Source organism: Schistocerca americana, chromosome 8, assembly GCF_021461395.2.
Source record: "Schistocerca americana isolate TAMUIC-IGC-003095 chromosome 8, iqSchAmer2.1, whole genome shotgun sequence".
Classification (NCBI taxonomy): domain Eukaryota; kingdom Metazoa; phylum Arthropoda; class Insecta; order Orthoptera; family Acrididae; genus Schistocerca; species Schistocerca americana.
Window position 1 is genome coordinate 117,818,747 of NC_060126.1, and position 24,291 is coordinate 117,843,037.

Below are 24,291 nucleotides of genomic sequence, written 5' to 3' on the forward strand. Positions count from 1 at the left end.
GGGAGGAATAGAACCGTATTTTCGCGGTGAATGGCGATATGGTTTTGATATTTCATGACAAATGGCTTTGAGTCAATTTGCTACTACAGTCCGATTGCTGAACGCTGGCGGGTCGCGCAGGTCGAGGCACGCATGGAGTTCTCATTGTTACCGTTTCCAAGCGACAGTTGTGTTACGCGCTTACACGTTATCGATGGGAAAAACTGACAGGTTATAACTGTTATCGGTATTTTAATTCTGCATAGCCGGTATTCTTCGTTATTTGTTTGGCCTCGGTTGTAACAGGTATTTTTTTATTTTTGGTAATAACCAAGTAAAATAAAAAAAAATATCAACTAGCCGTAACACCAGTGCTAAAAATTTTCGTTTCTGAATAAACCTAAGTCATTTTTATTCGTGAAATATACATTGGTTTGAAATACTGCGTTAGTATAGAAAATTCGGGAAATGATCAGTCCTATTTAAAGAACAATGCCGACAGAGATGAGCAAGAAACACACGACATAAGAATTGGCCCAGTGGATCCCGCTGCTGTGGATTAACGTTAAGTTTGTACGTGCTGTGTGCACCTGGTCCATACGGTAGTTTCTCGCTCTCGTGACCCGACATCCTTTGTAATGCACAATGACACTAACCCTAGTCAGGAGATATTTTTACGAATTGACGTAGCAATGAAGTACAATGCTTCATTAGCTTTAAAACATTAAAGATATGTCTTCCATTTCTACGAAAGAGTAAAGAAGTTATGGTTATAGTAATGAATATAAATTTTAACGACAATTCATTCATAGTATATAATAAAAGTAGAAAGTAGCTGATCAGCTGCCTATATCTACATAATATTCCTTTATTTGTTAGTAGGCCTTGAAAACAGACAAATCAACACGAAAAATAGAGTCTTTTAACCTGAGTTTTCAGCTTTCAGCACTGACTATTCGTAATGTCCAAACGGTGGTATGATTCGTGATAACTGCTAGATATTTGAGCAGAGTTCAAATACCGTTGATTTTTGTTGTATGCAACAATTTATCACTTCTCGAGAAAAGCTACGAACTGTGGACGGATTTAAGTTTCCTTTTATTTGCCTTGAAACTAAGAAAAAAAAAATGTCTCTGAGCACTATGCGACTTAACTTCTGAGGTCATCAGTCGCCTAGAACTTAGAACTAATTAAACCTAACCAACCTAAGGACATCACACACATCCATGCCCGAGGCAGGATTCGAACCTGCGACCGTAGTGGTCGCTCGGTTCCAGACTGTAGCGCCCAGAACCGCACGGCCACTCCGGCCGGCTGAAACTAAGAGTCAAAACTTTTCAATCTTTGTTGGATTACTACATTTAATACATGAAATAATAGGAATGAAACGCCGAAAATCGGTAATTTCAGAAACCTGTTATTTAGAGCGAACAATCAGTTTGAACTGGCGTGGGGAAAAGAAACGATGGAATCGAAACTGATGTTTCGGCGATAACCGCTATTCCTAATTTACACGCGCTTTGCGCTTGAACAAAGCATGAAACCTGCAAATTGTGTCTCTCGCTTGTTTATGAAGATTTTGTCGTGGCCACAATGTCGGTTCAAAATGGCTGCCCGCTTGTGACATGTACGAAGGAAGAACAGCATTCTGTCATACGTTTTCTGAGCAGTGATGTTACGAAACCTATTGATATCCATCGGCGGATGAAGGTGGAGTACGGTGATGGATGTCTATTACCGCAGCAAGTATGTGAGTGGAGTAATAAGTTCGGAAATGGCGTGTCTTCCGTGATGGACGCTCAGCACAACGCGTTGTGACACCAGTCTACTGCAGCAGTGAAGCCATTGTGGCGGAAAATCGTTGTGTGACGATGGATGAAACAGCAGGTGATTTGAACATTAGTCACGGCACAGTACATCACATCATTAAAGAAGTGCTTAAAGTTCGCAGTGTATCTGCAAGATGGGTGCTACGGCACCTCACTCCAGAATTGAAAGAGCGATGCGTTGACGTCTGTGAAGAATTTTTTCGGCGCTTTGAAGCAGAAGGAGATCGCATCAAGTGATCACGTCTGGACCATTCAAAGAGTAGGTGCGAGGAAAGAAGTTTCGTTCTGATGAAGAGGTGCAGCAGATGGTGCACGAGTGGCTGGACACACCACCATTTATTTCTTTTTTTCCCAGAGGAATCCGTGCTCTTCCAACGTACTGGAAAAAAGAAATTCGTTTAACGACTGGGAGATTCCGTCGAAAAGTAATACACTTATGTTCCACTTTCGTTCGATAACAATTGTTTTTTAAATATTCAAGCTTTTCATTTGACTTCCCCATGTAATAATTGGCTTCATTAGATTTTACAAATCCTAAAATCTCCAGCGATTGTTCGTGGCCCCCACTATAGTCAATATTTTTTACATTTTCTGTTCTCCAAACTGGGACACCTGATGTCTGGCAGTGTAGGAGTAGAGTACGGCTTCTGTAATATTTTTTTTTCTAAGGTAAAGGTGAAGGGGAGGTCTGCTGTCCATCCCTAGTCCTCCCAAGATATGCTTCTAACACAAATTCTACACTGAAAACTAGACCAGGTACATCATCTCCTAGTAGCAAAGAAATGGGGGATCATAAACCAGAAAAACGGGTCACAAATGGTCAAGAGAAACTAATGCGGGCTTATGGCTTCAGAACATTCGAATACTGCAACACAACATGCCTGACATCGCAACTGTGAAGAAAAATAAAATGTGGTCCGACTTGACTGTTGCAGGCTACAGCAGAATCAGTAATAAACATTTGGAAAAGCTTGCAAAATACGAAGACATGAATTGTCGAACCACAGCGACTCAGGCAGAAATTAGTGAGAGTGATCCCCGTGGTTCGTTGCACAATGGGTGAAGTATAATATCTACCCGCCAACTATAAAAGCTATTCTTACGGGGCATTCGCGCATTATCCTTCCATATGACTCATGTGTAGGTTCTTGAGAATAGCCCCATCAACCGATCCCTTCTTCTAGTCAAGTTGTGCCACAAATTTCTGTTCTCCCCAATTCTATTCAACAGTAATAATAATAATAATAATAATAATAATAAACCCCGTGGATGTCCGGGAAAAGAATAGGCCTCCGGTACGTTCTGCCAGTCGTAAAAGGCGACGAAAAGAACAAACCACTAATAGGGCTAACCCCCATTTTAGTGTGATTAGTTGGTTCAGGACAGAACTAAAGAAGCCTCGGACAAGCGCCGCCATGGTCGGGGACGACGCTTGAATCCTATACCCGTCCACAATGGTAACGACACTGTTAGCCACACGGAAAATGATTTAAATCCAATAGAGGTGTTTTGCAGGATATGCTTCCTGCAACCACTCTAGAAGGAAAACAAAGACAGAGGATGAGATGGTCAGATGAAGTTAACCGACACCTCATGTTCTGTTACTACAAAGCAACAAACTTAGGAACCAACACAACTGGATACAGATCACAAGTATACACAACATTTATTACTAGAAACCCAGAATTAAAATTTTTAACAGAACAACGACTAGCTGATCAGATCCGTGTAATAATCAAAAATAACAGGATACCCCAGTCAGAATTAGAAAACATCAAACAACAAGTACAACAAATACTGGAACAAAATAATGTTCAATCAGAAGAAGAAGAAAATACAGTAATGGAGTCAAACATCCCAGAGCAAACAAACAAACAACAACACACATCAATTAAACAATCAGAGGAAAACTAGATCTTAAGACAGCCACCAGAACAAGCACAAATAGAACATGAAGTGACACACATGTTAGATATAGAAGAAAAATTTCAGCTGACATATATAGAATACAAAGACACAAATACAGAGATTAGATCATTCTTGCATAGACCACCAAATAAACCACAAGTCGAAACAACAATAACAACTATCAACACAATCATACACAACCAAATAAATGAAAACACAACTATGGAAGAGTTACAACACTAAATATACACACTAGGCAGAGATCAGAACCAACCAACACACAGAAGAAACCCACAAAACCAACATGGCAACACAGGCTACAGATCAGAATAGAAAACTGAGAAAAGACATCGCACAGCTAACACAATTTATAAGAAATGAAATATCAGACAGAAAACGAAAAAGGCTAGGTAAAATCTCACAACAAGAAGCGATAGAGCAATTAGATGAAAAGAAGCAGAAATTACAAGCATTGGCCAAACGACTTAGAAGATACAAAAAAAGTGAAAATAGAAGGAAACAAAACCAAAAATTCAACACAAACCTAAAGAAATTTTACCAGACAATAGATAACACATTAAAATAGACGATCTACCAAACATAACAGACAGGGAACGCTTCTGGAGCAATATATGGTCAAACCCGGTACAACGTAACAGACATTCACAGTGGATACAAGCAGAAACAAATACATACAACATGATACCACAAATGCCTGAAGTGATAATTTTGCAACATGAAGTCACCCGAGCAATTAATTCTACTCACAATTGTAAAGCCCCCTGGAAAAGACAAAACCGAAAATTTCTGGCTAAAGAAGTTCACCTCAACACATTCACATCTAACTAAATTATTTAACAGTTACATTGCAGACCCATACACAGCCCCTGATACACTTACACAAGAAATAACTTATCTGAAACCTAAAGATCAAGCAGACATAGAAAACCCAGCAAAATATCGCTCCATAACATGCCTACAAACAATATACTAAATATTAACTTCAGTCATTACACATAAATTAATGACACATAAAACACAGAACAAAATTATAAATGAAGAACAAAAAGGCTGCTGCAAAGGAGCACAAGGATGTAAAGAGCAACTGATAATCGATGCAGAGGTGACATATCAAGCTAAAACTAAAGAAAGGTCGCTACACTACGCATACATTGATTACCGAAATGCTTTTGATAGTGTATCCCACTCATAGTTACTACAAATATTGGAAACATACAAAGTAGATCCTAAATTGACACAGCTCCTAATCATAGTAATGAAAAATTGGAAAACCACACTTAATGTCCAAACAAATTCAAATAATATCACATCATAGTCAATACAGATTAAGCGTGGAATATACCAAGAAGACTCATTAAGTCCTTTCTGGTTCTGCCTTGCTCTGAACTAACTATCCAACATGCTAAATAATACAAATTATGGATATAATATTACAGGAACATACAACACAAAATCACACATTAGCTACACATGGATGATCTAAAACTAATGGCAGCAACAAATCAACAACTCTACCAATTACTAAAGATAACAGAAGTATTCAGCAATGATATAAATATGGCTTTTGAAACAGACAAATGTAAGAAAAATAACATAGTCAAGGAAACACACACTAAACAAGATGATTACATATTGGATAACCACAGCGACTGCATAGAAGCGATGGAAAAAACAGATGCCTATAAATATCTAGTATACAGACAAAAAATAGGAATAGATAATACAAATAGTAAAGAAGATCTAAAAGAAAAATATAGACAAAGAGTAACAAAAATACTGAAAACAGAATTGACAGCAATAAACAAGACAAAAGCTATAAATACTTATGCTATATCAATATTGACCTATTCATTTGGAATAGTGAAATGGAGTAACACAGATCTAGAAGCAGTCAATACACTTACACGATCACAATGCCACAAATATAGAATACATAACATACATTCAGCAACAGAAAGATTCACATTAAGCAGAAAGGAATGAAGAAGGGTATTTATCGATATAAAACCTACATTATGGACAGGTAGACAATTCAAGAAAATTCATTATAGAACTAGCAGAAACTAGCAAAATACACAAAAGAATCACTCATATAAATACATCGGCTACACCATTGCAATTTCATAACCACTTCTACGACCCTTTAGATCACATAACATCAACAGATACGAAGAAAGTAAATTAAAAAAAGAAAACACTACATGGCAAGCACCCGTATCATCTAACGCAGCCACACATCGATCAAGACGCATCCAACACATGGCTAAGAAAAGGCAATATATACAGTGAGACAGAAGGATTCATGATTGCAATACAGGATCAAACAATAAACACCAGATATTACAGCAACCATATTATTAAAGATCCCAATACCACAACAGATAAATGCAGATTTTGCAAACAACAAATAGAAACAGTAGATCACATCACAAGCGGATGTGCAATACTAGCAAATACAGATTACACCAGAAGAGATGACAATGTAGCAAAAATAATACATCAACAACTTGCCATACAACATAAACTAATAATACAACACTTTCCCACATACAAGTATGCACCACAAAATGTACTGGAGAATGATGAATATAAATTATACTGCAACAGAATCATTATAACAGATAAAACAACACCACATAACAAACCTGACATCATACTCACCAATAAAAAGAAGAAATTAACACAACTAATCGAAATATCCATACCCAGTACAACAAATATACAGAAGAAAACAGGAGAAAAAATTTAAAAATACATCCAACTGGCTGAGGAAGTCAAGGGCATGTGGCATCAGGATAAAGTTGACATTATACCAATTATACTATAAACTACAGGAGTCATACCACACAATATCCACCAGTACATCAACGCAATACAGCTACATCCAATCGTATATAAACTACAGAAATCTGTAATTTATTGATACATGTTCAATTACCCAAAAGTTCCTAAATGCAATGTAACATACACTGTACAGTTAAAAGGAAGTCGCGCTTGATCAAGGTCCGCGTCACTTTCCATTTTTAACCAGACATACCGTCTGAGAAAGGAAAGAAATAAAAATAATGGATGTCAAATAACAAGAAGGAAAAGACAGTAATAGAGACAAGAGTATGTAAAATGGAGAGGGCCTTTCAGGTAACAAGAAACATTTATATTAAAAAATCTTTGTCCTGGAACACAAAACTGAGACAGTATGAAACAGTGGTGAGACCAGAAACGCTCTTTGCTGCAGAAACTCATAAACTAACCGCGAAGGGAGAGATTGAAAAATTATAAAAATTTGAAAGAAAACTCCTCAACAAAATACGAGGACGCGCAAATTAGGAACCAATACAGAAGCATGTATGAAAGTTGAAAAGGCAACGCATGTAATGAGAAAAAAGAGATCGGATTATCTGGGCACATATGCAGGATTAATAATCACAGACTAAATAAACAAATCTTTCAGTTACCAAGCAATTGCAAATCTAAAATCACGTAGCTGAGAGATACAGGGATACGGCAATTTGAACGCAATAGGAAACGGAACAGTTTCTATGGAATCGACAGAATCTCAGGACAGAAAAATATCAAGAACTGGAAGCAATTGGACACAAGAAGAAACAACAACATCGAACAACGAAAGAAGTATGTGCCCAAAGGGAGTTCCAGTTGGAAGCAAAGAAGCAGAAACAATAATGATTTATCATGCCCTCCAAAAAGGATATTTGAAATAAAGAATAACAATACTCAGTGAAGGAAGGAGCTACACAAATTCTTGGAACGAATGTTTTGCAGATAATGCTTCCAATTGAATACAATACGCGGCTGTAAATTTTGCACGAAATAGTCATTTGGAGTAGTAGTGTTGGTGCTGCATACTATTTGTAACTGTCGCTCAAAGCGCATGTTACATACGAGGTGTGGCTAGAAAAAAAACCGGACTAGTACTGGTGAAACAATGAAACGAATGCAATAAGGCTGAAAGTCGCGTGGCCTGTCACGTGACTCTCGCTCCTCCTACTGCTCGAGTTTCATCTGCCTCCTGCACTCAGTCTGCCCGTGGCGTCTGTTTTAAGTAGTTGACGTTTTGTCTGTACGTCGGAAAATGTTGAGTGTACAGAAAGAACAGCGTGTTAACATCAAATTTTGTTTCAAACTAGGAAAATCTGCAAGTGAAACGTTTGTAATGTTACAAGAAGTGTACGGCGATGATTGTTTATCGCGAACACAAGTGTTTGAGTGGTTTAAACGATTTAAAGATGGCCGCGAAGACACCGGTGATGACACTCGCACTGGCAGACCATTGTCAGCAAAAACTGATTCAAACATTGAAAAAATCGGTAAACTTGTTCGACAAGATCGCCGTTTAACAATCAGAACAGTGTCAGAGTTAACAGGAGTTGACAAGGAAAGTGTTAGGCAGATTCTTCATGAAAGTTTCAACATGAACAAAGTGCGTTCAAAAATGGTTCCAAAGTGTCTCACAATTGAACAGAAGGAACGCCGAAGAATGATTTGTTCTGACATCCTGTAAAACATTGAAAGTGATCCCACCTTCATACAAAATGTTATTACTTGCGATGAATCGTGGTTTTTTACTTACGATCCCGAAACTAAACGCCAATCGATGCATTGGAAAACTCCTGGTTCTCCACGACAAAAAAAAGCACGAATGTCAAAATCGAAATTCAAGGCAATGATGATTGTTTTTTTTGACATCAAAGGGATTGTGCACATTGATTGGGTACCAGAGGGACAAACAATGAATCAGCATTACTACATTAGCGTCCTGGCTACCCTACGTGAGCGAGTACGGAGTAAACGCAACGATTTGTGGAGAAAAAAGTCATGGATCCTTTACCAAGACAATGCCCCAGCTCACAGTGCGTTGTCAGTGAAGACGTTTTTGGCAAAACACAACATTCCCATCTTACATCATCCACCCTACTCACCTGATTTGGCCCCCTGTGACTTTTTTCTTTTCCCTAAAGCCAAGTCAGCTTTGAAAGGAACTAGATTTGAGACTGTTGAAGCAGTAAAAGAAAAAGCGACGGAAGTAATGTATGGACTTACCGAAAATGATCTGCAGCATTGCTATGAACAGTGGAAAATTCGTATGGAGCGGTGTAGAGACCGAGGAGGAGAGTACATTGAAGGAGATAACATGAAATTGTAAATAATTGTAAATAAATGTTTTTTCCAGCATCAGTCCGGTTTTTTTCTAGCCGCACCTCGTATAGTCTCGTTCCGACGGTCACTTAACCTTACTTCCACTAGTTTTGATTCGTCAAACGAGCAGTAATGCTCTCTTAAATGACTTTTTATTAAGTAGGAAATAGAATTCCTTTAAGCACTGATTTAGAGGATTTATTTTCTTTCTTAGTATATGCCTTCAGCAGTTGCACACGTTAAAGGAACTTCACACCGAACGTCACGAAATTACTTTTGAACACATAATACTGTAGCAGTATGATTTCAGCAGCAATAGAGGAACGTAAATAAGAGCTACGATTTTACAAGCAAAGTTAGGCGTGATTTACGGCTCTAGCATTTAATAAGACTTGCTGCAAGTAATAAAAGTTTCAGCGTAGCTTTAGAACCCTAAAAGCATTCTTGGGTACCGCAACAAGAAGTATACACTGCTACACTGGAAGTTTGCATGTTACCTTCAGCTGATACTGTGACCGTATAGAAAGGATAGAAAATAGTTCACGAAGATGGGACGTTAATACCGTTGGGAACGTTACAGCCTTTTACAGCCTAGATGCTGATAATTGTGAAACAGCAATTACCCAACTTACGTTCCTAAAAGAGCAAGAACTTCGATGATTATGATGTCTTGCAAATTTCTTTCGAATTCATAGCATCGCACTTTCTGTGAAAAACGTAAAAAAAGAAACATATTTACGACTTACCGGTTTCTTATCGATGTTTTTCTAGTGAGATTTGACAGTTGCTAAGTGGAATCTTGTAAACTGTGAGCGTTCGTTAATTAGTAACAGATATGCCATTAACCCCAAAGCAGCGATTGTATACTAACAAACACGTTTGCTTTACGGGTGTTTGAAGTTGATGAATCATCGATTTCAACGAAGATATCTAAACAGTGATGACCGATAATAACCGATCTTAAAATGTTGATTTTGCTTCCAGTTTAGGTTCAGTTAGGAACTGGCTTATAGATCAACACATCACTTACAAATGATACAGTATTCGTTAACGAGTAACTACAGCACTAATAATTACTACATATACTTTCCTATTTACTTTAACCCGAAGAAGTATGGTGAAGATTTTGTTGAACTACTTGTATGTTAGGATCATCTAGACCCAAGTTAAAAATAAAATAAACTCTTTTATGGAATATTTCGTCGTTTCATCAACGAACATGTACATATTAAAAACTTAAATACACGGTATTGATTCACCACAGTAATTCTTATTTTTTAGTTCGTTATGAGCTGGCTTTTGGGCCTACTCAGATAACTTAAGACTTAATAGATAGGCTACATAACTTCAGTGAAGGTTAGTAAGCGTATAAAGATTGTTTTTCCAAAAATATTTGATCTTTTACAACTATATACCTATACAAAAACACAAATATAATAAAACTCAGTAATAAGCTATAAACAGAAAAATATTACATCACTTTATACTCAGAGATTAAAATTATGTGAATGTATAAGCCAAAAACGTTGTACAAGTCAGTACTGTCATAGACTGCTGTGTTATATATACAAAATAAATGGTGAATGTGATGAATAGGTCGCATAAGTGCGGGGGGGAGGAGGGGGGAGGAAGGCAAAGGGGAGAAAGAAGCAAGAAGCGTGTAGAATGCGCTTGTGAAACAATATAATGATGAGAAAGCTTATTAACTGGCTGCTGATACTTTAGTAAAGGTGAACGATGAAACTCTGTTTCGTCATTAAGGGTTAGATCAAGATTCTTTGATTGGTATTTATTAATAGCCAGAATTTCGTGTAAAGCTAGTTTTCTGCTTTTAGTTCTTCTACGGAGAACATCACATGTAATTAACAACAGAGACATTCATTCAGGGCATGTTCAGAAAACTTGGAATATTTCTTTCAGTCTCCAACTCCTTTTATGCACAGCCGTCTAATAGTTGCATCTGACTGACTGACATATGATTTGCTGCACAGATTACAGGGTACCATATAAATTTCACTCAGTTGTAAGTGATGGAATATTTTCTTTACTGTCGAACGGAATGTGGGCAATAGTATTCCCAGTCAAATGAAACCGTATTGTTCCAGAGAACTTTTCAAGTCTCTAGTGTAGACTGAAGCGACGAATGAAAATTTGTACCATGGCCGGGATTCGAACCCGGGTCTCCTAATCAGTAGGCATATATGTGCTAACCACAACGGCACCCTTTTCGAGTTTAGGAGGAATACCAAGTGAGCTGAAGAGTGAATGGGAATTTCGACTGAAGAGGGAGGCATGCTACAGTAGTGGAAAATTGGAAACTTGTGGTAAGTTCCTATGGGAGTGCTGAGTTCATCGGTCCCTAGGCTTACACACTACTTAACCTAACTTAAACTTAGACAACATACACGCACACACACATACACACGAACACGCACACACACACACACACACACACACACACACACACACCACAAACACACACTCATGCACGAGGGAGGACTCGGAACCTCCGGCGGGAGGGAGCCGAGCGAACCGTGGCAAGGCGCCTGAGACCACGCGGCTACAGCACACGGCCCAGCCTGCTACTGTTGTCCGTGAAGTTGCAGAACTAGTCTGCCAGGGTGTCGTAGCGGTTGGCGCATCTTCCCAGTGAACAGGAGATCCAGGATCATATCCCGGACAAGGTACAAATTTTCATTCGTCGCTACAGTCTGCATACACTCAGTATTCCGAGTATGAAAAGCTGGAGCATATTTTCTGGATGTTAGTTTACTGATTTTAGGGGCAGTCAAATGAAAAGGAGACAGATGGGAAAAAGTAAGTTACGCTTTCATTATTTCAGAAGAAAGCTTAATAATTGTTAATACACTCCTGGAAATGGAAAAAAGAACACATTGACACCGGTGTGTCAGACCCACCATACTTGCTCCGGACACTGCGAGAGGGCTGTACAAGCAATGATCACACGCACGGCACAGCGGACACACCAGGAACCGCGGTGTTGGCCGTCGAATGGCGCTAGCTGCGCAGCATTTGTGCACCGCCGCCGTCAGTGTCAGCCAGTTTGCCGTGGCATACGGAGCTCCATCGCAGTCTTTAACACTGGTAGCATGCCGCGACAGCGTGGACGTGAACCGTATGTGCAGTTGACGGACTTTGAGCGAGGGCGTATAGTGGGCATGCGGGAGGCCGGGTGGACGTACCGCCGAATTGCTCAACACGTGGGGCGTGAGGTCTCCACAGTACATCGATGTTGTCGCCAGTGGTCGGCGGAAGGTGCACGTGCCCGTCGACCTGGGACCGGACCGCAGCGACGCACGGATGTACGCCAAGACCGTAGGATCCTACGCAGTGCCGTAGGGGACCGCACCGCCACTTCCCAGCAAATTAGGGACACTGTTGCTCCTGGGGTATCGGCGAGGACCATTCGCAACCGTCTCCATGAAGCTGGGCTACGGTCCCGCACACCGTTAGGCCGTCTTCCGCTCACGCCCCAACATCGTGCAGCCTGCCTCCAGTGGTGTCGCGACAGGCGTGAATGGAGGGACGAATGGAGACGTGTCGTCTTCAGCGATGAGAGTCGCTTCTGCCTTGGTGCCAATGATGGTCGTATGCGTGTTTGGCGCCGTGCAGGTGAGCGCCACAATCAGGACTGCATACGACCGAGGCACACAGGGCCAACACCCGGCATCATGGTGTGGGGAGCGATCTCCTACACTGGCCGTACACCACTGGTGATCGTCGAGGGGACACTGAATAGTGCACGGTACATCCAAACCGTCATCGAACCCATCGGTCTACCATTCCCAGACCGGCAAGGGAACTTGCTGTTCCTACAGGACAATGCACGTCCGCATGTATCCCGTGCCACCCAACGTGCTCTAGAAGGTGTAAGTCAACTACCCTAGCCAGCAAGATCTCCGGATCTGTCCCCCATTGAGCATGTTTGGGACTGGATGAAGCGTCGTCTCACGCGGTCTGCACGTCCAGCACGAACGCTGGTCCAACTGAGGCGCCAGGTGGAAATGGCATGGCAAGCCGTTCCACAGGACTACATCCAGCATCTCTACGATCGTCTCCATGGGAGAATAGCAGCCTGCATTGCTGCGAAAGGTGGATATACACTGTACTAGTGCCGACATTGTGCATGCTCTGTTGCCTGTGTCTATGTGCCTGTGGTTCTGTCAGTGTGATCATGTGATGTATCTGACCCCAGGAATGTGTCAATAAAGTTTCCCCTTCCTGGGACAATGAATTCACGGTGTTCTTATTTCAATTTCCAGGAGTGTACATATACTCCACTTACCAGACGAGACGGTCAATGTCTTCATGGAAAAATGTTTCGTGCAACCCACGGAATCAAGATTGTATCCAGGCGTGTGCATGTCTTCGTCCAAAGACGTGTCCACGCCTGGATACAGCCATGATTGCGTCTTCCTCCGAAGGAAATCGACCGCCACGAATGTATTTCTTCAGGTCTCGAAAAACATGGAAATCGTATGGGATGAGAACAGGACTGTACGGAGGATGTGTAACGGCTTCGCAACGAAACATGCGAAGCATAGTCGAAACAACCTTGGCAACATGTTTGCCGGCAAGCCACAATACACTGATGAGCCAAAACCTTATGAACACCCGGTGGCGTGTAAGCAGAACAGACACGGTCGGGGTATCACCTTAGCAAAGATATGGACTGCAAATTGGAAAATCCATTGCGATAATTTGACAAAGGGAGGATTATTATTACGCAGAAGCTGTGAAAGGGTACCTCGAAAACGGCGAAGCTGATCGAATGTTCACGTGCTGCTGTAGCGAGTACCTATGGAAAGCTAAATTGTTGAACGTCCACGAGTCTTTATAGAACGTGGGGCTCAGAGAGGCTTTTCTGCTTTGTAAAGTAGAACAGATGGGGATCAACAGCATCTCTGTCGAAAGAGCACAGTGCTGGAGCACGCGCGCACATCTTTCATTGTACATTGTTGAACAGCGAGCACTGCAGTTCACGTGTTGATCCAACTACATCATCAATTGCGATTGCAGTGGGTACGGAACCAAGGGGGATTCGACCGTCGATCAATGGAAACGGTGTATCACGTTTTTGCTAGGAGTCAATATTGGCATAGACTGCTATCTTACCTATAAAAAACTCAATGGTGAATGTGATGAACAGGCCGAAAAAGTGCGGGAAGTGGGGGTGAGGCGGAGGAATGAGGGCAAAGGGGAGAAAGAAGTGTGTAGAATGCCTAATGGTTGTTTCCACAAAGGCCGTCATAGAGGTGAACGGCGGCTCACAACATACAGCGCGCCTCGGACGCAGGCTTATGGAAGCGGTGATATGCTGCATTTGCATGGGACCTGCGGTAGGAATCGAAGACACGCTGACAACGGCGAACCAGTTGGAATCTTTTCATGCTTGATGTCTTCCCCGATGGCGACGTCATCTTTCAGCAGTATATTTGTCCGCGTTTGTGGGCGATAACCGTGCTACAGTGGTTAGAGGAACGTTATACGAGGGGCGTTTGAAAAGTCCGCGCAAAAATAAAAACTGCTTACATGTTTGGAGTAAGCCTTTTTTATTTTTCGACATAGTCTCCTTTTAGACTTATACACTTCCTCCAACGTTGTTCTAATTTGTTGATCCCTTCCAAATAATAGGAACTGTCCAAGTCTGCAAAATACCTATCAGTTGCTGCAATCACTTCCTTGTCTGAATAAAATCTTTGTCCTGCAATCCATTTCCTCAATTTGGGGAACAAATAGCAGTCCGAGGGCACCAAATCTGGAGAGCAGAGGGGATGTGAAACGAGTTGGAATCCTGTCTCCGTTAATTTTGTGATCACAACAGCTGAGAACTGTGCTGGTGCATTGTCGTGATGGAAAATTACTTTTTTTGCGGTCCAATCGCCGGTGTTTTTCTTGCAGCTCGATTTTCAGATGGTCCAAAAGTGATGAATAATATTCACCGGTAATAGTTTTACCCTTTCCCAGATAGTCGATGAGAATTATCCCTTGCGAATGCCAAAACACAGTCGCCATAACCTTTCCGGTCGAAAGAATGGTCCTCGCCCTTTTTTCGTGCAGATTCTTCATTGGTAACCCATTGTTTAGATTGTTCTTTGGTCTCTGGAGTATAGTGGTGTATCCATGTTTCATCCACAGTGACGAAACGACGCTTAAGATCCTGCGTATTCACCCTGAATAGTTGCAAACCATCCTTGCAACACTTCACACAATTCCATTTTTGATCAAGCGTGAGCAATCGCGGAACCCATCCTGTGTATAGCTTTCTCATGTCCAAATGTTTATGCAAAATATCATGTACCCGTTTATTCGAGATGCGTACAGCACTAGCAATCTCACGCACCTTAACTCGTCTGTCATCCATCAACATATCATGGATTTTATCAATGATTTCTGGAGTCGTAACGTCCACAGGGCGTCCAGAATGTTCAGCATTACTTGTGCCCATATGGCCACTCCGAAAATTTGAAACTACTTATAAACTGTTCTAATCGAAGGTGCAGAGTCACCGTAATGTTTATCAAGCTTCTCTTTAGTCTCCTGAGGCGTTTTGCCTTTCATAAAGTAGTGTTTAATCACCACACGAAATTCTTTTTCGTCCATTTTTTGACAATCACTCGACTTTCTTGATTCACGCGAATGCCAAACACAAAGAAATAGACCAATATAGTTGAAACTTGGTTTCCGTTCTTTGCAAAGATACTACTAACTAACCATGACCTCGATACTCGCCGGCGGTGCCAGCTGTCGAACACTGCACAGACTTTTCAAACGACCCTCGTAGTGAACTCACGTTGATGTTTCGGCGACCCCATTCGCCTGTTGTGAATCCTTTGAAACACTTGTGGGTCGCTATAAGGCGCCGGCACCGCGTGCGCATATAGCGGCCCGTTGTTGTTGTTGTTGTTGTGGTGGTGGTCTTCAGCTGAATCTGCTTAGTGTATTGATCTCTTGGTCTCCCTCTACGATTTTTACCCTCCACGGTGCCCTCCAGTACCAAATTATTTATTTATTTAAGCGAATGACATTACCTGTGCGTAGATAGCTAACGCCACACACCTCCACAAACCTACCAACAAATTATCGACTCCCTGATATGCAGAAGCAGTGATGTATTTTGCCGGAAACTAGCAAGCTACCGCTACAGTGGGTTTGGATGCACCTGACATTTCTTGTCAGCGAAATATTAGCGAACAAACTTTATGTACACAATTGTGACCACCAGGTCTGAAAGGGTTAAGCTGATTACTAACTCTTTGGCCCATCAGCGTATGTCGCATGGCGGAGTATATCTTGTACCACCGCTAGTCATTCCCTTCCCTGTTTCATTCGAAAATGGAGCGAAGGAAAAACGACTGTCTACATGCTTCTATATGAGCTGTTGTTTCTCTTGTCACAGTACCCTCAAACTTCAAACGTAATGTAATAAACCAGTTGTCTACTCCATTTGCCTTGCTGCAAATGAAAAATGGTCCATGCAACGAAACTAGGATTGAATGCAGAATGTTTTCTGATTTCACATTATCACAAATACATTCACAAAGAAACATGACTCTGCTAAAAAGGCATTTGTTGCGGCATAACAGTGAGAGCCTGTTTCTCGTTCATGAACTGTGTAGTTATACTGCGAAACGTTCTATGAATTGTGCTGTTCGTCTACGATAGAACTATACCAGATTATGTATCCATTAGGCAAACGTCATGTGAAAGTCCACATCGTCCGCCTTGGTTGTTGCGGAGTCAGTGCGGCAGACTGTTAGCCGAAGAGGCTTGGGTTCGATTTCCGGTCGGGTTGGAGCTTTGCCTCCACTCTGGAACTAGGTGTTGTGTTGTCCTTTATCTTCGTACCATCATCAGCGATTTCTGCGCATCAGCTTCTCGATTTCCAAGACATGGTCGATTGTGGTCGGACAAATTAGGAACAAGCGAGGCACTACCGACGCCAAGTTTTGATCGCTCAAACATCTTAATAATTGTGACTGAATATTGTCTACGTATCTTAGATTGAATAAGAAACTGTTTCTTCAAAATCGATCAAAAAGTCTGCTACAGACGTGTCATTTCACACCGCAAGACGAAAAAAGCGGCACAGTTCAGGTGCAGCAGCACGAACATGTCCTTAGCAATGTTTTGAGCAGTGGAAAAAATTAATTTGGAGGTTTCTGGGGTGAAATGGATAATACTCTTAAGATAGCCATGATTTAATGAGCATAATCTATAACTACGCTAATTGGCAGCAGCAGTACTAAACATTTACTAGCGGTAGGGAGTGACGCGTCTGTAAGTAAACACTGCTTCATCATTGCTGAAAGCTGACTGATTTTGGTAAAGCTTGTTACATCGAAACACAGGCGCTGTCTTTCCTATCAGCGACCAGCTTTATTGTGTTGAGTACATGCAATCTCTTCTCTTTGTCGAAAGAGTTTTCGCTATTAGGTTTACTTTACCCAAAAGGCAGGTATAATGTGGAGCCAGGAACGCTAGTTACTATACAAGAGTTGGCTCACGTTCAAGCGAAACCTCCTTTGTACGATGAAATCAAGAATACTGACGAGCACGTCAGTAAGTATCAGTAATAAAAGATGAGCAGAAATTTAAAGAAATTCACAGACACTGAACTGTTTAAAATAATAACAGTTTGTTCATCATAGAAGTTCAATAAATATAGTGAGCCGCGCGGGATTAGCCGAGCATTCTGAGGCGCTGCAGTCATGGACTGTGCGGCTGGTCCCGGCGGAGGTTCGAGTCCTCCCTCGGGCATAGGTGTATGTGTTTGTTCTTAGGATAATTTAGGTTAAATAGTGTGTAAGCTTAGGGACTATCGATGACCTTAGCAGTTAAGTCCCGTAAGATTTCACCCACATTTGAACATTTGAATAAATAAAGTGAACAGGAAGCTGATTCAGTATTTATGCAAACAAATGTGTGAAATATTCTGATGATAACAAAGGAATCCCACCGTCAGCTGACTGCAAGCATTACCGATAAAAGTTCCAAGTTAAGCTGCTTCCCCAAACAGTTACGTTGTATATCAGGCTCTCTACTTCGCACGTAACTAAGTCAAGGTCCATCACTGGCAGTATGTGCTGAGACATGACCTACTCTATTCTGCTGTATTACTCCAAGTGTCGCAGTATTCTACAAACATTAGAGTTCTGACTGACGACAAACTATTCACACTATTAATTCAGCAACAGCTCCACAAAAATCAGTGGCACCACGGATAGTACAGATTTCTGTGTCCAGCACTAACGCTATGCAGAAAAGTATTCAGAGTCCAGACTGACCTGACGAATTCTGTCCGCACGATAACTTGCGGCTAACTTGCCACGCGTATGTCGCAAACGTCGTTTTTAATTCAGCCTGGAGGGTAATGATTTCCTACGACAGCCCGCCATTTCTTTTCCTAGTTTCATCTTCGTGGCTCAGTGATATTCAATTATGGCTCTCCATGTTTTCCTACAGCAAAAGTAACTTTTTTATTTAGCGGGCCGATCTTTAACAGTGAAGCTTCCTCAGAAGCGCTCTGACGATTTCAGTAAACGTATGATTCTCGGTCCCTTTGCAACTTCATAGTTTTGAAGTTACGTTAAAATAACGAAACCATTTACGACAAAAATAAGAAATATTTTACTGAGAAATTTATGTCACAAACCATGTTAACTATAGCAAGTACATACATGAGTTGTTATTAATGTTTACTCTGCTTTCCGTTGAGGCGTACAAATTTACCGTACAATAAATAGTACACCTGATAATTGCTAATTAGTGCACCATTCACCCCGAACGGATAAAACGCTTTGATGATGATTAAAATAAATCATTTATATAAAATAAACATGTCACACTGTATGATTCGGTTAATTTTTCCTCTCAGTATTTAATTTGCTCGTAATTGACAAATTAAGTATACAAGTATTGCTTTCATACTACAATTTAATTTTCGGGTAGATATCGTCTACAGGTGCCACCAGCTTGTTGCATTGCTTTTTCCCTTTTCAACTAGGCCTCGTACATTTATGTAAAAAATAAATACAATAGTAAAAATTAATTAAAATTATATGAATCACATTTTTAAAGTCATTGTACGAAGTGTGGGTTACTCGTGAAATACAACGACATGCTGAAAAGTAATTTCTTATCTACATCTACATATACATGGATACTCTGAAAATCACATTTCAGTGCCTGGCAGAGGGTTCATCGAACCACCTTCACAATTCTCTATTATTCCAATCTCGTATAGGGCGCGGAAAGAATGAACACCTACTTCTTTCCGTAAGAGTTTTAATGATTTCCAGCCCAAATCCTGTATCATTACTGTGACACTCTCTCCCATATTTCTCGATAATATAAAACGTGCTGCCTTTCTTTGAACATTTTCGATGTACTCCGTCAGTCCTATCTGGTAAGGATCCCACACCGCGCACAGTATTCTAAAAGAAAATTTAAAGCTTTTTAAATAAAACAAGCGTTATTAACTTCCTACATCTTTATTCTTCGTGTCTACGTGCTTATTTCTCAATTGATCACCCTGGAGACGAACATATTTTTCCCAAGGAGAGATGAGTTTGTTGAGACCACTACTGTAGAACTTTATTTTATTTTTCCTCGCGGAGCCACAACCTCACCTCTGCTTGCACCACTTCATCACTAGCCCAGTGAAGTCCTCGAAAGCGTTGCGTACATTTTGGAATCAGATGAAAATCAGATGTGGCCGAGCGATTCTAGGAGCTACAGTGTGGAACTGCGCGACCGCTACGGTCGCAGGTTCGAATCCTGCCTCGGGCATGGATGTGTGTGATGTCCTTAGGTTGGTTAGGTTTAAGTAGTTCTAAGTTCTAGGGGACTGATGACCTCAGAAGTTAAGTCTCATAGTGCTCAGAGCCATTTGAACCATTTGAACCAAAATCGGATGGTGCCAAGTGGGGACTGCATGAAGGATAATCGAGGACAGCAATGCCAAAGTGTCGGGTTGTTGCAGATGTTGCAGAGCTTGTGTGTGTTCTGGTATTGCTATTCTGAAGGATAGGGTGCTCCATTCGAAAATCACACGCTGTTTCACACGCACCGACTGTTACGTTACACACCGCTATGTTACACTCTACAATTCAGAGCTCTCTAGCGGCAGAGGACTGTAAATATGTAGACATGAAGAATAAAGAAGCAATATCGTAAAAAGTATGTAGGCATCGTACTTTACTGAGCCAGTTTTAAGGCGTACTATATTTTCCTGTAGCATGAACGATCAATCAGTTTTCTTCGTTTATTGTGCCTGTTGCAGCCTTAACGTGCGCTGCAATGTGTATCAGACTCGTCACGCCATTGTAAACTCCGATGTCCGCGACATACCTACATGGTCGTTCTATCATGGCGAGACGCCGACTCGTGACTAACGAAATCATCGTCCCGTTCACCTCCTCAGACACGATGCCGCCCTGTCTTTCTGAAGCTGAGTCGTGTGTTACAAGGAAACGTAACCGACTTGCCGTCGCGCTCGAATATTTGGGCCATAATTATAATAATAGGCTGTTATGACCTTCTGAAAGCACAGCCTTTGCGCCGACTGCTTGTTACTTCACTGCCGCCGCGTATTGCGCGAAGTTCTGTATTCCGGCCGCACGGTCTGAGTTTCCTTTCCCCCCCCCCCCTCCCCCCCTCCGTCGGAGGTTCAAGTCCTCCCTCGGGCATAGGTGTGTGTGTTATCCTTAGCGTAAGTTAGCTTAAGTTGGATTAAGTGGTGTGTAAGCGTAGGGACCGATGACCTGAGCAGTTTGGTCCCATAGAAACTTCCACAAATTTCCAACTGTACTGTGGAGTGAGTGAGAGGATTGTGAAAGAGCTACTGTTTTGACATTAGTAACATACTTTGCTCATTGTGTCGAAGTGTTCCGGTTCATAACCCCTTAACCTCCACACTTTGCTTTGAACGATTTTGTGTTGCGATTCTCAAATTCAAGGTAAATGAATGAAAGGAATTAGCGTAGCGGCATTTAATTATTAAGATCGCTGGTGTGCATTAATTCCCTTAGCTTTTAAAGACGGCACGGCTGAAATGAAGTACATTTGCAGGAGATGCACTACTTTTCAACTCGATTGGCATTATTAAAGTGTAAATGGAAATTCATTAAAGTCCTTTCATGATAATTCTACAGTTACTTAGGTTTATTAATTTTGATTTTGAGGCGTAGTTATAGCTGCAGAATATCAACACTAGAAAGCAGTTAAAATAGTGTTGAACATATTCGTGCGCGAGGTTGACGTTATGTACTGTTACTACTATTTTTCACTTAGACTAATGTATGCTCTCCAACAAGACTTGAGAACACGTCAGGCTATCGTGATCCCTTCCTCGCTTCTCCATCTTCAACTTCAGCATCCCGCGAATATGAGGTCTCTGGCATTTAGTGACTCCACTGAACAGTACTTCACGCTCGGGCATTAGGCGGTTTAAGAGGGGCGGAACGAGTAACAAACAACCTGTGAGCGCGAAAGTTTAAATGCCATTCTCTCAGCTCATAACTTCGTACTGTCAGAATTATGGTCCAAATTTTCGCTCGCGATCGACTGCTACGGCTGATGTCTAACAAGTGTACCTTTTTTATTCTTAGAAGTTGACGTCAAGTTGGTCATGTTCGCTTGTTAGACGTGAACTTACAAGGTGGGAACGCAGCCGCGATAGTTCATTAGTGATGTGAGTACCTGTTTCTTTGAGAGTCCTAAAAAAATTAAAAAAGGCCAAGTACGACTAGGTCTCACACTCTGAGGGTTCCTCACAGACTTAATTGTGTATAGACAGTTTATCCATCCCGGGAATCGAAAATTACGACGATTTTTTCCTGTTATCGACATTCATAGGGGCAAGATAACGGTTCCTAGAATTCCAATACTTTTGAGAATGTTTTAATTGTAAGTAATTGTGATATTATTAAAATCAACAATTTTCTAATATTTTTCTTTATGTCTTCCTTTACTTCTACCGTTAAATCCTGCTTCTTCCAAATTTCAGGGTTGTAGATCGACGAGAAGTTTTGGAGCATCAAAATACGTGATTTAAATAGGGGTATCTTTTGATTACATTGACTTTGAAGCTTCAGTTTTTTACACCGCTAAGGAACCGTAGACCTTAGTACGTGACACAAATTTTAAGCTGATACGTTTATCCTTTCATGAGGAAACAGGGTTTGTAACAGTCGGACAGACAGACAGACGGGCAAAAACTGATGCTTTAATAGTGCCGCTTTTACCGACTGAGTTACGGAATCCTGGGAAAGTCACAGAATTCGCCAGCCATCTTCGTAAAGCTATGTTCCCGTGTCCTGCTTGCTGTTCTCCTGAGTGTGTGGTGTTTTCTGACGACAGATTGTTGTTTTTGTTTGCACAGTGTTCGAGTTGCTGGAGCGCGGAGAGGTGCTGCCTGTGCCCACGGAGAACCCACTCGCCGAGGCGGAGGCGTGGCGCTGCTTCCGGGACGTCGTGCTCGGCGTGGAATACCGTGAGTACACAGTCAGCTCTGCCCTCCCTGCTGCTCCTGCCCATGGAACACTTACCCAGCATAAAGCGCGTACCCACTGACCTACATCTCGTGAAGCAGACTGGGCGAGCGTGCGTTGCAAGGTTGTTTAAAAGCGCTTACAAAGTAATTGATCGATACGTATTGTAAAAAACTGACGTACGTATTTATGTATGTACGTTGCACATTTGCGGCTAAATCACTGGACCGATAAAAACTACACCTGGTTCACATATCACTTATTCTCTGGAATGAACCACTGTGTGGGTTGGGAGTAGGGCTGAAAAAGCTATGTAGCCCACGGCGCGCGAATGTCCATGGTTCAGTCATCCAGTATTTGGAAACGAGATCACTTAGTGACTTGCAACGGACTTTACACAAAATTTCAAACCTATGCAAAACATTTCCTCGCCGACAACCCCCACAAAAATGTTTGTCGCTTACTTTGTTTTCGCTACCGCGTGATAACGGTGGTAATGCCACCCCCCCCCCCCCCCTACCACCCAACACCATTGTGGTTGGGACAGCGCCTTAGGGAAGGTGCAGTTTTACAGCTTAAGCCTTCACACAACTCCTGTCTCCCATAACTTGTAAGCTACAGCTAGCGAGTCTGCAAAAGATCATATCGACAGGTTACCTCAGTACGCAAAATAATTCGACAACTTGTAAGTAGGCTGTTTGCTATGCAAGTAGGCTGTTTATGTTTTTATTTTGGTAACATCACGTAGCGCTCTGTATGAAAATCACTGACTGTGCTGTAGCCGGCCGAAGTGGCCGTGCGGCTAAAGGCGGTGCAGTCTGGAACCGCAAGACCGCTACGGTCGCAGGTTCGAATCCTGCCGCGGGCATGGATGTTTGTGATGTCCTTAGGTTAGTTAGGTTTAACTAGTTCTAAGTTCTAGGGGACTAATGACCTCAGCAGTTGAGTCCCATAGTGCTCAGAGCCACTGACTGTGCTGTGTGCAGTCTGTGGCTGGTTTGCAGTGTGGGAATATTTGTTATTGTAGTGTTGGGCAGCTGGATGTGAACAGCGCGTAGCTTTGCGCAGTTGGAGGTGAGCCGCCAGCAATGGTGGATGTGGTGAGGGAGACGGCGGAGTTTTGAGAGCGGATGATTTGCGCTTGTGTACATCAGAAAGAGTAAATTTGTAAGACTGGATATCATGAACTGATATGTGTGTTACGACTTTTGAACACTATTAAGGTAAGTACATTGTTTGTTCTCTATCAAAATCTTTCATTTGCTAAGTATACCTGTCAGTAGTTAGTGCCTTCAGTAGTTAGAATCTTTTATTTCGCTGGCAGTATTGGGGCTCGCTGTATTGCAGTAGTTCGAGTAACGAAGATTTTTGTGAGGTAACTGGTTCATGAAAGGTATAGGTTATTGTTAGTCAGGGCCATTCTTTTGTAGCGATTATTGAAATTCAGATTGCGTTGCGTTAAAAATATTGTGTGTCAGTTTAGTGATGATCAGAATAAGTAAAGAGAGAAATGTCTGAGTACGTTCAGTTTTGCTCATCTGTTTGAAAATCAAATAACGTTAGAGGCTTATCAGCACAGTAATTCATTAAATTTTCTAAGGGGACGTTTCAAAGTGAAGTGTTTATTACAGTACTACAATATTACAGTACTACAAATGATTCAAATGGCCTTGAGCGCTATGGAACTTAACATCGGAGGTTATCAGTCCCCTAGAACTTAGGACTACTTAAACCTAACTAACCTAAGGACATCACACACATCCATGCCCGAGGAGGATTCGAACCTGCGACCGTAGCGGTCGCGCGGCTCCGCACTGAAGCGCCTAGAACCACTCGGCCCCCGCGGCCGGCTACAGTACTACAAACGCAATGGTTGCAACATTACA

The 24,291-nt window shown here is 41.7% G+C and overlaps 1 protein-coding gene across 2 annotated transcripts in view; it reads left to right on the plus strand.

The window, feature by feature from the left end:
• The window catches only part of LOC124544807 (calcium/calmodulin-dependent protein kinase kinase 1), a 1,492,928-nt gene that overhangs the window by 1,435,074 nt on the left and 33,563 nt on the right, over window positions 1-24,291 (plus strand). For both annotated transcript variants that reach the window (XM_047123492.1, XM_047123493.1), the window contains one exon: window positions 22,297-22,407. In XM_047123492.1, coding sequence (XP_046979448.1) covers window positions 22,297-22,407 — 111 coding nt within the window. The remainder of the gene's footprint in view (window positions 1-22,296; window positions 22,408-24,291) is intronic.